The sequence below is a fragment of the Pelobates fuscus genome, chromosome 2, assembly GCF_036172605.1.
Source record: "Pelobates fuscus isolate aPelFus1 chromosome 2, aPelFus1.pri, whole genome shotgun sequence".
Taxonomy (NCBI): domain Eukaryota; kingdom Metazoa; phylum Chordata; class Amphibia; order Anura; family Pelobatidae; genus Pelobates; species Pelobates fuscus.
This window is the reverse complement of record NC_086318.1, coordinates 2,391,331-2,408,834: the sequence shown is the minus strand read 5'-3', so window position 1 is coordinate 2,408,834 and position 17,504 is coordinate 2,391,331. Positions and strand designations below refer to the sequence as shown.

The window sequence follows — 17,504 nt, the reverse complement described above, 5'->3', positions numbered from 1 at the left end:
GAGTGATACAGTGTGAGTGATACAGTGTGAGTGATACAGTGTGAGTGATACAGTGTGAGTGATACAGTGTGTGCAGAATGTGTGAGTGATACAGAGTGTGTGCAGAATGTTGAGTGTGTGATACAGTGAGTGATACAGTGTGAGTGATACAGTGTGAGTGATACAGTGTGAGTGATACAGTGTGTGCAGAATGTGTGAGTGATACAGAGTGTGTGCAGAATGTTGAGTGTGTGATACAGTGAGTGATACAGTGTGAGTGATACAGTGTGAGTGATACAGTGTGTGTGATACAGTGTGAGTGATACAGTGTGTGTGATACAGTGTGAGTGATACAGTGTGAGTGATACAGTGTGAGTGATACAGTGTGAGTGATACAGTGTGAGTGATACAGTGTGTGCAGAATGTGTGAGTGATACAGAGTGTGTGCAGAATGTTTAGTGTGTGATACAGTGAGTGATACAGTGTGAGTGATACAGTGTGAGTGATACAGTGTGAGTGATACAGTGTGAGTGATACAGTGTGAGTGATACAGTGTGTGCAGAATGTGTGAGTGATACAGAGTGTGTGCAGAATGTTGAGTGTGTGATACAGTGAGTGATACAGTGTGAGTGATACAGTGTGAGTGATACAGTGTGAGTGATACAGTGTGAGTGATACAGTGTGAGTGATACAGTGTGAGTGATACAGAGTGTGTGATACAGAGTGTGTGATACAGAGTGTGTGATACAGAGTGTGTGTGATACAGAGTGTGTGTGATACAGAGTGTGCAGAATGTTGTGTGACTGATCAGTTATGATGATGCAGATGCAGTGTCGGTGCTGCAGTCAGTAAAGGGTTAAGGATGCTGTAGCCCCATCCATTCCAGGTAGTGACATCACACAGGATAGTATGGGCAGAGCAACCTCAGCATCTACCCAGCTCTGTACACACAGGGCCAGCTCTGCTCAGCTCTGCACACACACAGGGCCAGCTCTGCTCTGCACACACAGGGCCAGCTCTGCTCTGCACACACAGGGCCAGCTCTGCTCAGCTCTGCACACACACAGGGCCAGCTCTGCTCAGCTCTGCACACACACAGGGCCAGCTCTGCTCTGCACACACAGGGCCAGCTCTGCTCTGCACACACAGGGCCAGCTCTGCTCTGCACACACACAGGGCCAGCTCTGCTCTGCACACACACAGGGCCAGCTCTGCTCTGCACACACACAGGGCCAGCTCTGCTCTGCTCTGCTCTGCACACACAGGGCCAGCTCTGCACACACAGGGCCAGGCCAGCTCTGCTCTGCTCTGCACACACACAGGGCCAGCTCTGCTCTGCACACACAGGGCCAGACCAGCTCTGCTCTGCTCTGCACAGCACACACACAGGGCCAGCTCTGCTCTGCACACACAGGGCCAGGCCAGCTCTGCTCTGCTCTGCACAGCACACACACAGGGCCACGCATATCTCCCTGCAGTGGGGGGAGTAGCATTACATCTGTAGGTAAAGCAGGCAGAGCATCTCACCCAAATCAGAGCATTATTCTGCAGCCCGACATACAGAGCATTCAGACCCAGGAGCAGAGCATCTTGCCCTACTTACCCCTGGAGCAGAGCATCTTGCCCTGGTGACCCCCAGGAGCAGAGCATCTTGCCCTAGTTACCCCCAGGAGCAGAGCATCTTGCCCTAGTTTCCCCCAGGAGCAGAGCATCTTGCCCTAGTTACCCCCAGGAGCAGAGCATCCTGCCCTAGTTACCCCCAGGAGCAGGGCATCTTGCCCTAGTTACCCCCAGGAGCAGAGCATCTTGCCCTAGTTACCCCAGGAGCAGAGCATCTTGCCCTAGTTACCCCACGAGCAGTCTGGAATAAAGGATCCGGGGTGTAAATCTCCCCCATCATTGGGACCAAGCTGTTAGCGCATGGAATACAAGACTGGGGGGCTGTGTGACCCCACAAACTGCACAGGGGGACAAGAGGTAAGTTCACACCCAGGAACAGTCATGTACTCACTGTCTCTTTACCTCTCACTGGCATGGTGTCTTTCCCAGTTTATCTCAATCTGTCTCTTTCTCTGTCTGTCTCTCACACCCTGTCTCTCTATGTCTGTCTCCCTCCCTCTGTCTCTCTATGTCTGTCTGTCTCTCTCTCTCTCACACACCCTGTCTCTCTATGTCTGTCCCTCTCTCTCGCTCTCTCTCTGTCTCACACCCTGTCTCTCTATTTCTGTCTCTCTCTCTCACACCCTGTCTCTCTGTCTGTCTGTCTCTCTCTCTCTCTCTCTCTCTCTCTCTCTCTCACCCTGTCTCTCTCTCTCTCTCTGTATTGATATCCCAGAGTGACAGTATGGTCTCATTTCGTGGTATAAATGTTTGATGTCTGTGTGTGTGTATACCAATGTATATACTTACTGTGTAATGCATGTGTGCATGGCGAGTACTTATAAAACCACTTATGCGTATATTTCTATTAGTGTCTATTTATCTACTCTCCATAAGTAAATATACTCTAAACAAAGTATATCCTGTATTGGGGATACACTGTGTAACGGCACCCCCAGCATAAAAGGGGTTAAACAGTTGTTTAGTAGATCTTCCCTTCAGAGACACAGGCACAGCTACTGTAGACACCAATACAGCGAACCGGAGAACCATATGAATGCCGTAAACAGCCGAATAGGAAAAACCATATGAATAGGTTTACACTCCTAGCAGTCGAACTGGAACAGCATACAATAAATCCCCCCAAGAACGAGACAAAGCTCTGTGTTGAGGGTCAAGCAGGAACAGACAGAGCTGTGGGTTTATTGTTCTTATATACACATTAGTACCACCCACAGGGTTTTGGAAAACAACCAATAAACACGTACAATACACTCAGACACTCCCACACAAAATCCTCCCCTCTGCCTGTGATACAATTACCTTACACAATGGGTAATGTAATTATCACAGGCAGAGAAATAGTTTTTCCACATTATTCATAACTTTAAAAGTATGCATCACATTCACATAAAACATGTGAATTACATTTTCAGAATCAGCATACTCCAAATACGAACATATTGCAAAATCATCTACATTGGTCCATTTGTTCAAAAGATAGATCGAAGTGCTTTGTGACCAAATGAAGCATGGCTTTTCTGCCCAAAACCAGTTCCACAGAGTCTTCTATCCTGGAGATAATTGAGAAGTAATCCAATTATCTCCAAGAACAGAGGCAAAACTCCATTGAACACATGGCAGCAAAAGACAATAAAATACACAAGGTTACATTTATTACATAAAATACAGACATGCAACATATCCCCAGATAGCTCAGATCTGAGCGCACATTATTACTGAATGGCGCTCAGATCACACACATTCAGTTCAATTGCCATGGAGCCAAAGTCTTTCCAATAGTCTTTCATTATACGAATGGGCTCCATGGCATAGCTATCTGGGGTATCACCACTCACACAGGGCAAGCACCGAATGACCCGGCTTTCATGTCTTTGCAGGGGAAAATCAAGCGTTTCAACATGGGGCCATAGTCTAAAGGCAGCAGGCGGGCAACCAGGCTCCTCCAATGCACAGTGGCGAGATTGGTCTTGTCACATCTCTCCACTTTTCCAATCAGACTAACAGGGTATCTGACCTCCTGCCGGTCAGTGCCCTGGTTAGTCCAGCAGCCCACCCACGAAGCACAAACAGTAATACAGCCCACCCACAATAACTGGTTACTACACCTGGGTAGAGGAGAAACTTGTCCATGTCCAGGAGCCTCACCATGGCTGTGTAGGGGACTGGTAAGCTGACTTGGTGGGTTGCTGAGTGGGCAGAGACCAGCGGCACTCTGCCCTTGTGCCAGCACTACCACAGGAGTAGTCTGGTTGGAGCCTGGTAGCTGGAGGGGGAGACCGACTGTCTCCCAGTTAGATACAAAGCTCTGCTGCTGGAGGGGGAGACCGACTGTCTCCCCGTTGGCTAAACAGCCCTGTTTTGGGGGGACAGGACCAACCGTCTCTGCCCCCGGTAGCTCAGCCTGCCGCTGGGGAATGGAGACTGGGCTCCCTATTCCCTGCAGATCACACTGCCGCTGGGGAATGGAGACTGGGCTCCCAATTCCCTGCATATCACACTGCCGCTGGGGAATGGAGACTGGGCTCCCTATTCCCTGCAGATTACACTGCAGCTGGGGAATGGAGACTGGGCTCCCTATTCCCTGCATATCACACTGCCACTGGGGAATGGAGACTGGGCTCCCAACTCCCTGCATATCACACTGCCGCTGGAGAATGGAGACTGGGCTCCCTATTCCCTGCAGATCACACTGCCACTGGGGAATGGAGACTGGGCTCCCAACTCCCTGCATATCACACTGCCGCTGGGGAATGGAGACTGGGCTCCCTATTCCCTGCAGATTACACTGCAGCTGGGGAATGGAGACTGGGCTCCCAACTCCCTGCATATCACACTGCCGCTGAGGAATGGAGACTGGGCTCCCTATTCCCTGCAGATCACACTGCCTTAGGGAATGGAGACTGGGCTCCCAACTCCCTGCATATCACACTGCCACTGGGGAATGGAGACTGGGCTCCCAACTCCCTGCATATCACACTGCCGCTGGAGAATGGAGACTGGGCTCCCTATTCCCTGCAGATCACACTGCCACTGGGGAATGGAGACTGGGCTCCCAACTCCCTGCATATCACACTGCCGCTGGGGAATGGAGACTGGGCTCCCTATTCCCTGCAGATTACACTGCAGCTGGGGAATGGAGACTGGGCTCCCAACTCCCTGCATATCACACTGCCGCTGAGGAATGGAGACTGGGCTCCCTATTCCCTGCAGATCACACTGCCTTAGGGAATGGAGACTGGGCTCCCAACTCCCTGCATATCACACTGCCGCTGGGGAATGGAGACTGGGCTCCCTATTCCCTGCAGATCACACTGCCGCTGGGGAATGGAGACTGGGCTCCCAATTCCCTGCATATCACACTGCCGCTGGGGAATGGAGACTGGGCTCCCTATTCCCTGCAGATTACACTGCAGCTGGGGAATGGAGACTGGGCTCCCAATTCCCTGCATATCACACTGCCGCTGGGGAATGGAGACTGGGCTCCCAATTCCCTGCATATCACACTGCCGCTGGGGAATGGAGACTGGGCTCCCTATTCCCTGCAGATCACACTGCCGCTGGGGAATGGAGACTGGGCTCCCTATTCCCTGCAGATCACACTGCCGCTGGGGAATGGAGACTGGGCTCCCTATTCCCTGCAGATCACACTGCCGCTGGGGAATGGAGACTGGGCTCCCAATTCCCAATAAATCACACGGCCGCTGGGGAATGGAGACTGGGTTCCCTATTCCCTGTAGATTACACTGCAGCTGGGGAATGGAGACTGGGCTCCCTATTCCCTGCAGATTACACTGCAGCTGGGGAATGGAGACTGGGCTCCCTATTCCCTGCATATCACACTGCCACTGGGGAATGGAGACTGGGCTCCCTATTCCCTGCATATCACACTGCCGCTGGGGAATGGAGACTGGGCTCCCTATTCCCTGCAGATCACACTGCCGCTGGGGAATGGAGACTGGGCTCCCAATTCCCTGCATATCACACTGCCGCTGGGGAATGGAGACTGGGCTCCCTATTCCCTGCAGATTACACTGCAGCTGGGGAATGGAGACTGGGCTCCCTATTCCCTGCATATCACACTGCCACTGGGGAATGGAGACTGGGCTCCCAACTCCCTGCATATCACACTGCCGCTGGGGAATGGAGACTGGGCTCCCTATTCCCTGTAGATCACACTGCCGCTGGGGAATGGAGACATGGGCTCCCAATTCCCTGCAGATTTCACTGCCGCTGGGGAATGAAGACTGGGCTCCAAACTCCCTGCATATCACTCTGCCTCTGGGGATCTGAGCTGACTGCCCAGCATCCCTGTAGCTCACCCTGCCGCTTGGGAGGGAGGACGCTGCTCTCCTCTCCCTGCATGGTACACTGCTTCTGGGGAGGGAAGACGATGCTCTCCACTTCCTGCACTTCACACTGCCGCTGGGGAAAGGAGACATGGCTCTCTATTCCCTGCAAATCAATCTGCCGCTGGGGATCTGGGCTGACCGCCCAGCATCCCTGTAGGGCCGGTGGAGAGACCTCGGTCCCATCTCCACCTGCCGCCTGGGGTTCCTCCCAGTAAATCTCTACAATATCTTCCCAGCTGAATGGGTCTGGATCTGGGTCTGTCACCTTGCTGTCCTGCTGAGCCTTCCCAATGGAGTGGAAGAGATCTCGGTAGTCCTGCTCCAGTTCCCACTCCAGGGTTGCTAGGTGAGCCAGGTCTTGCCCTACCTCATGGGGGTCATCCTACCTACCTCCCTCTTGTAGAAAATGTCCTGAAGTCTGGTCTGCCCACGGCTCCCAAAGTCAGTTTCTGCAAAGGACTCCCATAACAAGCTCCCAAACTCCTCTTCCTCTGGCTTGTCATGCTCGGCTGTCCAGGGTATATACTGTGCCATATACCACCAGAGCGCCTGGTAGGCATCCTCCAGCCATAGCTCCTGCCATACCCGGTGCTCTAGTTCCTTCACCCATTCTCCCAGGGGCTGCTCTCCCAGGAAGGGCATCCGCAGGGCCACTTGCTTTTGCAACCGCTGCTCTTCACTGGGGAGACTCTTACCCCGCTGGTATTGTACATTATCCAGGGCCTGGTACCAGATGCCTTTCCTTAATGCATCCCGGCCATCCAGGTCCTCCTCCTCGTATAACACTGCTGGTTCCATTCTGTTGCTTTTAGGGTTGCTGTACTGGGACATGCGTTGCCCCCCAACTTGTAAATTCACGGAATGGTGTCTCCTGTAGCTGTCCTTCTGGCTGTGGGAACGATCCCGCCGCTTGCCACCAATTGTAACGGCACCCCCAGCATAAAAGGGTTAAACAGTCATTTAGTAGATCTTCCCTTCCAGAGACACAGGCACAGCTACTGTTGACACCAATACAGCGAACCGGAGAAGCATATGAATGCCGTAAACAGCCGAATAGGAAAAACCATACGAATAGGTTTACACTCCTAGCAGTCAAACTGGAACAGCATACAATAAATCCCCCCAAGAACGAGACAAGGCTCAGTTTTGAGGGTCAAGCAGGAACAGACAGAGCTGTGGGTTTATTGTTCTTATATACACATTAGTACCACCCACAGGGTTTTGGAAAACAACCAATAAACACGTACAATACACTCAGACACTCCCACACAAAATCCTCCCCTCTGCCTGTGATACAATTACCTTACACAATGGGTAATGTAATTACCACAAGCAGAGAAATACATTTTTTCCACATTATTCATAACTTTAAAAGTATGCATCGCATTCACATAAAACTTACATTTTCAGAATCAGCATACTCCAAATATCATCCACATTGGTCCATTTGTTCAAAAAATAGATCGAAGTGCTTTGTGACCAAAGAAAGCATGGCTTTTCTGCCCAAAACCAGTTCCACAGAGTCTTCTATCCTGGAGATAATTGAGAAGTAATCCAATTATCTCCAAGGACAGAGGCAAAACTCTATTGAACACATGGCAGTAAAATACAATAAAATACACAAGGTTACATTTATTACATAAAATACAGACATGGAACATATCCCCAGATAGCTCAGATCTGAGCACACATTATTACTGAATGGCGCTCAGATCACACACATTCAGTTCGATTGCCATGGAGCCAAAGTCTTTCCCATAGTCTTTCATTATACGAATGGGCACCATGGCATAGCTATCTGGGGTATCACCGCTCACACAGGGCAAGCACCGAATGCTTTCATGTCTTTGCAGGGGAAAATCAAGCGTTTCAACATGGGGCCATAGTCTAAAGGCAGCAGGCGGGCAACCAGGCTCCTCCAATGCACAGTGGCGAGATTGGTCTCATCACACACTGTATACTGACAGCAGCTGGTATTGGGGATACATTGTATACTGACAGCAGCCGGTATTGGGGGATACACTGTATACTGACAGCGGCTGGTATTGAGGGATACACTGTATACTGACAGCAGCCGGTATTGGGGGATACACTGTATACTGACAGCAGCTGGTATTGAGGGATACACTGTATACTGACAGCAGCTGGTATTGAGGGATACACTGTATACTGACAGCAGCTGGTATTGAGGGATACACTGTATACTGACAGCAGCTGGTATTGAGGGATACACTGTATACTGACAGCAGCTGGTATTGAGGGATACACTGTATACTGACAGCAGCTGGTATTGGGGATACACTGTCTACTGACAGCGGCTGGTATTGAGGGATGCACTGTATACTGACAGCAGCTGGTATTGGGGGATACACTGTATACCGAGAGCAGCCGATATTGAGGGATACACTGTATACTGAGAGCAGCCGATATTGAGGGATACACTGTATACTGACAGCAGCTGGTATTGGGGGATACACTGTGTATGCTGACAGCAGCTGGTATTGGGGGATACACTGTATACTGACAGCAGCCGGTATTGGGGATACACTGTATACTGACAGCAGCTGGTATTGGGGGATACACTGTATACTGACAGCAGCCGGTATTGGGGGATACACTGTATACTGACAGCGGCCAGTATTGGGGGATACACTGTGTATGCTGACAGCAGCTGGTATTGGGGGATACACTGTATACTGACAGCGGCCAGTATTGGGGGATACACTGTATACTGACAGCAGCCGGTATTGGGGGATACACTGTATACCGACAGCAGCTGGTATTGGGGGATACACTGTATACTGGCAACAGCCGGTATTGGGGGATACACTGTATACTGACAGCAGCCGGTATTGGGGGATACACTGTATACTGGCAATAGCCGGTATTGGGGGATACACTGTATACTGACAGCAGCCGGTATTGGGGGATACACTGTATACTGACAGCAGCTGGTATTGGGGGATACACTGTATACTGGCAACAGCCGGTATTGGGGGATAGTGTGTTTATCTGGGTTTTTGCTCTGTTCTTACTTTGTCTTCTCTTGGTAGGAACCCACCTGTCCGGACAGTCCCTTTCTGAGGGTTACAGACTCTCCGAGTTCACCCTGTGGGAAAGGAAGAATTCTGTGTCACCACCACTGTCAGCGATGGGAATTGGTTATTGTGTTTAATTTCATTACCAGTGCCCTGTATACACGGCGGACACTGTCCTGACTGGGTGCCAATGACTTGGAACTCTGCTCTGTCCTGGAAATCAAAGGACACAGCGTGTGGTCTGTGTGCACCAGAGATGGCCTACATCCCCATGTACCTCAACCCAGCCGTGCTGGTTCTCTTCAGCTGCGACCTGTGTCTGGTGCGAGGAAGTAAGTGAATGGAATTTGTGGATCACATACAGCCACATACAGAGTAACACTAACCGTAACCAGCCACATACAGTGTAATACTAACTATAACCAGCCACATACAGTGTAATACTAACTATAACCAGCCACATGCAGTGTAATACTAACTATAACCACATACAGTGTAATACTAACCGTAACCAGCCACATACAGTGTAATACTAACCATAACCAGCCACATGCAGTGTAATACTAACCATAACCAGCCACATACAGTGTAATACTAACTATAACCAGCCCCATACAGTGTAATACTAACCATAACCAGCCACATACAGTGTAATACTAACTATAACCAGCCCCATACAGTGTAATACTAACTATAACCAGCCACATACAGTGTAATACTAACTATAACCAGCCACATACAGTGTAATACTAACTATAACCACATACAGTGTAATACTATCCATAACCAGCCACATACAGTGTAATACTAACCATAACCAGCCACATACAGTGTAATACTAACCATAACCAGCCACATGCAGTGTAATACTAACCATAACCAGCCACATACAGTGTAATACTAACTATAACCAGCCCCATACAGTGTAATACTAACTATAACCAGCCACATACAGTGTAATACTAACTATAACCAGCCACATACAGTGTAATACTAACTATAACCAGCCACATACAGTGTAATACTAACTATAACCAGCCACATACAGTGTAATACTAACTATAACCAGCCACATACAGTGTAATACTAACTATAACAACAGACAATGTAATACTAACTATAACCAGCCACATACAGTGTAATACTAACCATAACCAGCCACATACAGTGTAATACTAACCATAACCAGCCACAGACAGTGTAATACTAACTATAACCAGCCCCATACAGTGTAATACTGACCATAACCAGCCACATACAGAGTAATACTAACTATAACCACAGACAGTGTAATACTAACTATAACCAGCCACATACAGTGTAATACTAACCATAACCAGCCACAGACAGTGTAATAATAACTATAACCACAGACAGTGTAATACTGACCATAACCAGCCCCATACAGTGTAATACTAACTATAACCAGCCACATACAGTGTAATACTAACCGTAACCAGCCACATACAGAGTAATACTAACTATAACCAGCCACATACAGTGTAATACTAACCGTAACCAGCCACATACAGAGTAATACTAACTATAACCAGCCCCATACAGTGTAATACTAACCGTAACCAGCCACATACAGAGTAATACTAACTATAACCAGCCACATACAGTGTAATACTAACCGTAACCAGCCACATACAGAGTAATACTAACTATAACCAGCCACATACAGAGTAATACTAACCGTAACCAGCCACATACAGAGTAATACTAACTATAACCAGCCACATACAGAGTAATACTAACTATAACCAGCCACATACAGAGTAATACTAACTATAACCAGCCACATACAGAGTAATACTAACTATAACCAGCCACATACAGTGTAATACTAACCGTAACCAGCCACATACAGAGTAATACTAACTATAACCAGCCACATACAGTGTAATACTAACCGTAACCAGCCACATACAGAGTAATACTAACTATAACCAGCCACATACAGAGTAATACTAACTATAACCAGCCACATACAGAGTAATACTAACTATAACCAGCCACATACAGAGTAATACTAACTATAACCAGCCACATACAGAGTAATACTAACTATAACCAGCCACATACAGAGTAATACTAACTATAACCAGCCACATACAGAGTAATACTAACTATAACCAGCCACATACAGAGTAATACTAACTATAACCAGCCACATACAGAGTAATACTAACTATAACCAGCCACATACAGTGTAATACTAACTATAACCAGCCACATACAGTGTAATACTAACCGTAACCAGCCACATACAGAGTAATACTAACCGTAACCAGCCACATACAGAGTAATACTAACTATAACCAGCCACATACAGAGTAATACTTACTATAACCAGCCACATACAGAGTAATACTAACTATAACCAGCCACATACAGAGTAATACTAACTATAACCAGCCACATACAGAGTAATACTAACTATAACCAGCCACATACAGAGTAATACTAACTATAACCAGCCACATACAGAGTAATACTAACTATAACCAGCCACATACAGTGTAATACTAACTATAACCAGCCACATACAGTGTAATACTAACCGTAACCAGCCACATACAGAGTAATACTAACTATAACCAGCCCCATACAGTGTAATACTAACCGTAACCAGCCACATACAGAGTAATACTAACTATAACCAGCCACATACAGTGTAATACTAACCGTAACCAGCCACATACAGAGTAATACTAACTATAACCAGCCACATACAGAGTAATACTAACTATAACCAGCCACATCCAGAGTAATACTAACTATAACCAGCCACATACAGAGTAATACTAACTATAACCAGCCACATACAGTGTAATACTAACTATAACCAGCCACATACAGTGTAATACTAACCGTAACCAGCCACATACAGAGTAATACTAACTATAACCAGCCACATACAGAGTAATACTAACCGTAACCAGCCACATACAGAGTAATACTAACTATAACCAGCCACATACAGTGTAATACTAACCGTAACCAGCCACATACAGAGTAATACTAACTATAACCAGCCACATACAGTGTAATACTAACCGTAACCAGCCACATACAGAGTAATACTAACTATAACCAGCCACATACAGAGTAATACTAACTGTAACCAGCCACATACAGAGTAATACTAACTATAACCAGCCACATACAGAGTAATACTAACTATAACCAGCCACATACAGAGTAATACTAACTATAACCAGCCACATACAGAGTAATACTAACTATAACCAGCCACATACAGAGTAATACTAACTATAACCAGCCACATACAGAGTAATACTAACTATAACCAGCCACATACAGAGTAATACTAACTATAACCAGCCACATACAGTGTAATACTAACTATAACCAGCCACATACAGTGTAATACTAACCGTAACCAGCCACATACAGAGTAATACTAACTATAACCAGCCACATACAGAGTAATACTAACCGTAACCAGCCACATACAGAGTAATACTAACTATAACCAGCCACATACAGAGTAATACTAACCGTAACCAGCCCCATACAGTGTAATACTAACTATAACCAGCCACATACAGTGTAATACTAACTATAACCAGCCACATACAGAGTAATACTAACTATAACCAGTCACATACAGAGTAATACTAACTATAACCAGCCACATACAGTGTAATACTAACCATAACCAGCCCCATACAGTGTAATACTAACTATAACCAGCCACATACAGAGTAATACTAACTATAACCAGCCACATACAGTGTAATACTAACCGTAACCAGCCACATACAGAGTAATACTAACCATAACCAGCCCCATACAGTGTAATACTAACTATAACCAGCCACATACAGAGTAATACTAACTATAACCAGCCACATACAGTGTAATACTAACCGTAACCAGCCACATACAGAGTAATACTAACCATAACCAGCCCCATACAGTGTAATACTAACCATAACCAGCCCCATACAGTGCAATACTAACTATAACCAGCCACATACAGAGTAATACTAACTATAACCAGCCACATACAGAGTAATACTAACTATAACCAGCCACATACAGAGTAATACTAACTATAACCAGCCACATACAGAGTAATACTAACTATAACCAGCCACATACAGAGTAATACTAACTATAACCAGCCACATACAGAGTAATACTAACTATAACCAGCCACATACAGAGTAATACTAACTATAACCAGCCACATACAGTGTAATACTAACTATAACCAGCCACATACAGTGTAATACTAACCGTAACCAGCCACATACAGAGTAATACTAACTATAACCAGCCACATACAGAGTAATACTAACCGTAACCAGCCACATACAGAGTAATACTAACTATAACCAGCCACATACAGAGTAATACTAACCGTAACCAGCCCCATACAGTGTAATACTAACTATAACCAGCCACATACAGTGTAATACTAACTATAACCAGCCACATACAGAGTAATACTAACTATAACCAGTCACATACAGAGTAATACTAACTATAACCAGCCACATACAGTGTAATACTAACCATAACCAGCCCCATACAGTGTAATACTAACTATAACCAGCCACATACAGAGTAATACTAACTATAACCAGCCACATACAGTGTAATACTAACCGTAACCAGCCACATACAGAGTAATACTAACCATAACCAGCCCCATACAGTGTAATACTAACTATAACCAGCCACATACAGAGTAATACTAACTATAACCAGCCACATACAGTGTAATACTAACCGTAACCAGCCACATACAGAGTAATACTGTAACGGACCGTTTCACTTACAAGAGGATAAAACCCAGTCTAGGCGATAATCCCCTTTCCAGATGCACAGGCAGCTACGGCAAACACCATTCTCCCGACTGGAACCACACGAACACTGGAACAGCTGAACAAGAAAAGCAGACATCGGCTTACACTCTTGGCAGTCAGCATACAATCCCATTCCCCCAAAGACCGAGACGACACATCGCTTTGAGGGTTAAGCAAGAACTCTAGACTGGGACACCCAGTCTGGCTTTTATTTCCAACTCACACATACAGGCCACACCCAGGGGGAGGCATAAAATAACCAATGACATAGATGTTACCTCCCACACATCCCCTCCCCTTAGTGTGACACATAATCCCATTATGCATACAGTTTAAAATATACTTTTACACAACTTCCATAACTTTAAAACCATACATCACATTCACATAAAAATACATATCCACAATCAATCCATTCAGGGGAACAACATATTAAAAAATGGCATGAATCCGACCAGGGGTTTAAAAGTTACTAAAAGTATCTTTTGGGCCTGGGCTTGCAGCATGGCACAATCTGGCTCAAACAGAAGTAAAACATCCCCCACAATGCATCCCGGCTTCCTCCCTTCTGCCCTGGAGATAATTGGAGAAGTAATTCAATTATCTAGGACTAGAGTCAGACTCCATTAACCACATGGTTGCAAAAAGACAGTAAAAGACATAAAATTACCTACTGATACATTTAACACATATAACACACATTTCTACATATCCCCAGTTTAACTGAACACATAAATACCTACATAATATTTAAGACAGTATTACTGTGATATGTTACAAAGTCTTAAAGGGACATTAGTCCCAAAAGTCCCAATATGTCCATCGCTGATTTTAAAGGGCCAGTAGCAGCAATATAAATTATTACATGCCCAAATATAGTTTCTAAAGTGCAACACGTCCAGGGGCCATAGTCAGCGGGCAGGAGGCCAGCAGCCAGGCCTCTCCAGTTCACAGTGGCGAAGCTGGTTTCGCCACAAATACTAACCATAACCAGCCCCATACAGTGTAATACTAACCATAACCAGCCCCATACAGTGTAATACTAACTATAACCAGCCACATACAGAGTAATACTAACTATAACCAGCCACATACAGTGTAATACTAACCGTAACCAGCCACATACAGAGTAATACTAACTATAACCAGCCACATACAGTGTAATACTAACTATAACCAGCCACATACAGTGTAATACTAACTATAACCAGCCACATACAGAGTAATACTAACTATAACCAGCCACATACAGTGTAATACTAACCGTAACCAGCCACATACAGAGTAATACTAACTATAACCAGCCACATACAGTGTAATACTAACCGTAACCAGCCACATACAGAGTAATACTAACTATAACCAGCCACATACAGAGTAATACTAACTATAACCAGCCACATACAGTGTAATACTAACTATAACCAGCCACATACAGAGTAATACTAACCGTAACCAGCCACATACAGAGTAATACTAACTATAACCAGCCACATACAGTGTAATACTAACTATAACCAGCCACATACAGTGTAATACTAACTATAACCAGCCACATACAGAGTAATACTAACTATAACCAGCCACATACAGTGTAATACTAACCGTAACCAGCCACATACAGAGTAATACTAACCATAACCAGCCCCATACAGTGTAATACTAACCGTAACCAGTCACATACAGAGTAATACTAACTATAACCAGCCACATACAGAGTAATACTAACTATTACCAGCCACATACAGTGTAATACTAACCGTAACCAGCCACATACAGAGTAATACTAACCGTAACCAGCCACATACAGAGTAATACTAACTATAACCAGCCACATACAGAGTAATACTAACTATAACCAGCCACATACAGAGTAATACTAACTATAACCAGCCACATACAGAGTAATACTAACTATAACCAGCCACATACAGAGTAATATTAACTATAACCAGCCACATACAGTGTAATACTAACTATAACCAGCCACATACAGTGTAATACTAACTATAACCAGCCACATACAGTGTAATACTAACTATAACCAGCCACATACAGAGTAATACTAACTATAACCAGCCACATACAGAGTAATACTAACTATAACCAGCCACATACAGAGTAATACTAACTATAACCAGCCACATACAGAGTAATACTAACCGTAACCAGCCACATACAGTGTAATACTAACTATAACCAGCCACATACAGTGTAATACTAACCGTAACCAGCCACATACAGAGTAATACTAACTATAACCAGCCACATACAGAGTAATACTAACTATAACCAGCCACATACAGAGTAATACTAACTATAACCAGCCACATACAGTGTAATACTAACCGTAACCAGCCACATACAGAGTAATACTAACCATAACCAGCCACATACAGTGTAATACTAACTATAACCAGCCACATACAGAGTAATACTAACTATAACCAGCCACATACAGTGTAATACTAACTATAACCAGCCACATACAGAGTAATACTAACTATAACCAGCCACATACAGAGTAATACTAACTATAACCAGCCACATACAGAGTAATACTAACTATAACCAGCCACATACAGAGTAATACTAACCGTAACCAGCCACATACAGAGTAATACTAACCATAACCAGCCACATACAGAGTAATACTAACTATAACCAGCCACATACAGAGTAATACTAACTATAACCAGCCACATACAGAGTAATACTAACTATAACCAGCCACATACAGTGTAATACTAACCGTAACCAGCCCCATACAGTGTAATACTAACTATAACCAGCCACATACAGAGTAATACTAACCGTAACCAGCCACATACAGAGTAATACTAACTATAACCAGCCACATACAGAGTAATACTAACTATAACCAGCCACATACAGAGTAATACTAACTATAACCAGCCACATACAGAGTAATACTAACCGTAACCAGCCACATACAGAGTAATACTAACTATAACCAGCCACATACAGAGTAATATTGTGACAAACTGCCATTTGTCACTGACTTTCTATGTGCCAAACTGCTCTGCTCCCCTAGCTTATGGAGAAGCCTGTTTGCCAGCCTCTGGGGTGTATGGCCCTTTAAAACTATTACTTGGTCTTATGGACCTTTATTTGGACTCATGCTGGCCCTTTAAAAACAGTGTATGAACATATTAAAACTTTTGGGACACCTTTTCTGCCCCTTTGAATCCATGGGAAGGTGTGCCTCTTCCCCTCCCCCTGTCACATTGTTCTCCAGCAGGGCATTGTCCCAGGGACACTGCCAAACCAGTTGGAACTGGCTGCTTTGTCCCTCCTCTGTCAAAATATGACTTCCACCTATCTCCTGAACCACTTAACCGATTCAAGTGAATTTTGGATATGTTTGTCCCCAAATTATGCTGGTCATAAAAATATATGTTTTATTGATATTGCATGTAAACTCACAAAGTTACCATAATGGCATAAAAGTATGTTTTTTTAAGCTTGGAGATAATTGAGTTGATACAGTTATTAACTCAATTATCTCCCAAGCAGAGGGGAGGATTCTCATTGTAAAACGTGGGTGTGCTTATCCATGTGTATTTATTTTATTGATTCTTAAATTTACAGTTCCAGTGCCCCACAAGGTCCACGTGGGTGGTAACCTTGCTGGGTAAGTTGTTGTGACG

At 45.1% G+C, this 17,504-nt stretch overlaps 1 protein-coding gene across 4 annotated transcripts in view; it reads left to right on the top strand.

Annotated features, from left to right (window-relative positions):
- Positions 1 to 1,139: 1,139 nt before the first annotated feature.
- FNDC4 (fibronectin type III domain containing 4) overlaps positions 1,140 to 17,504 on the top strand; it is a 56,067-nt gene continuing 39,702 nt past the window's right edge. For all 4 annotated transcript variants that reach the window (XM_063440753.1, XM_063440754.1, XM_063440752.1 and 1 more), the window contains exons 1-2: positions 1,140 to 1,956; positions 9,005 to 9,321. In XM_063440753.1, the coding sequence (XP_063296823.1) occupies positions 9,180 to 9,321 (142 nt within the window). In that variant the 5' untranslated portion in view covers positions 1,140 to 1,956; positions 9,005 to 9,179. The remainder of the gene's footprint in view (positions 1,957 to 9,004; positions 9,322 to 17,504) is intronic.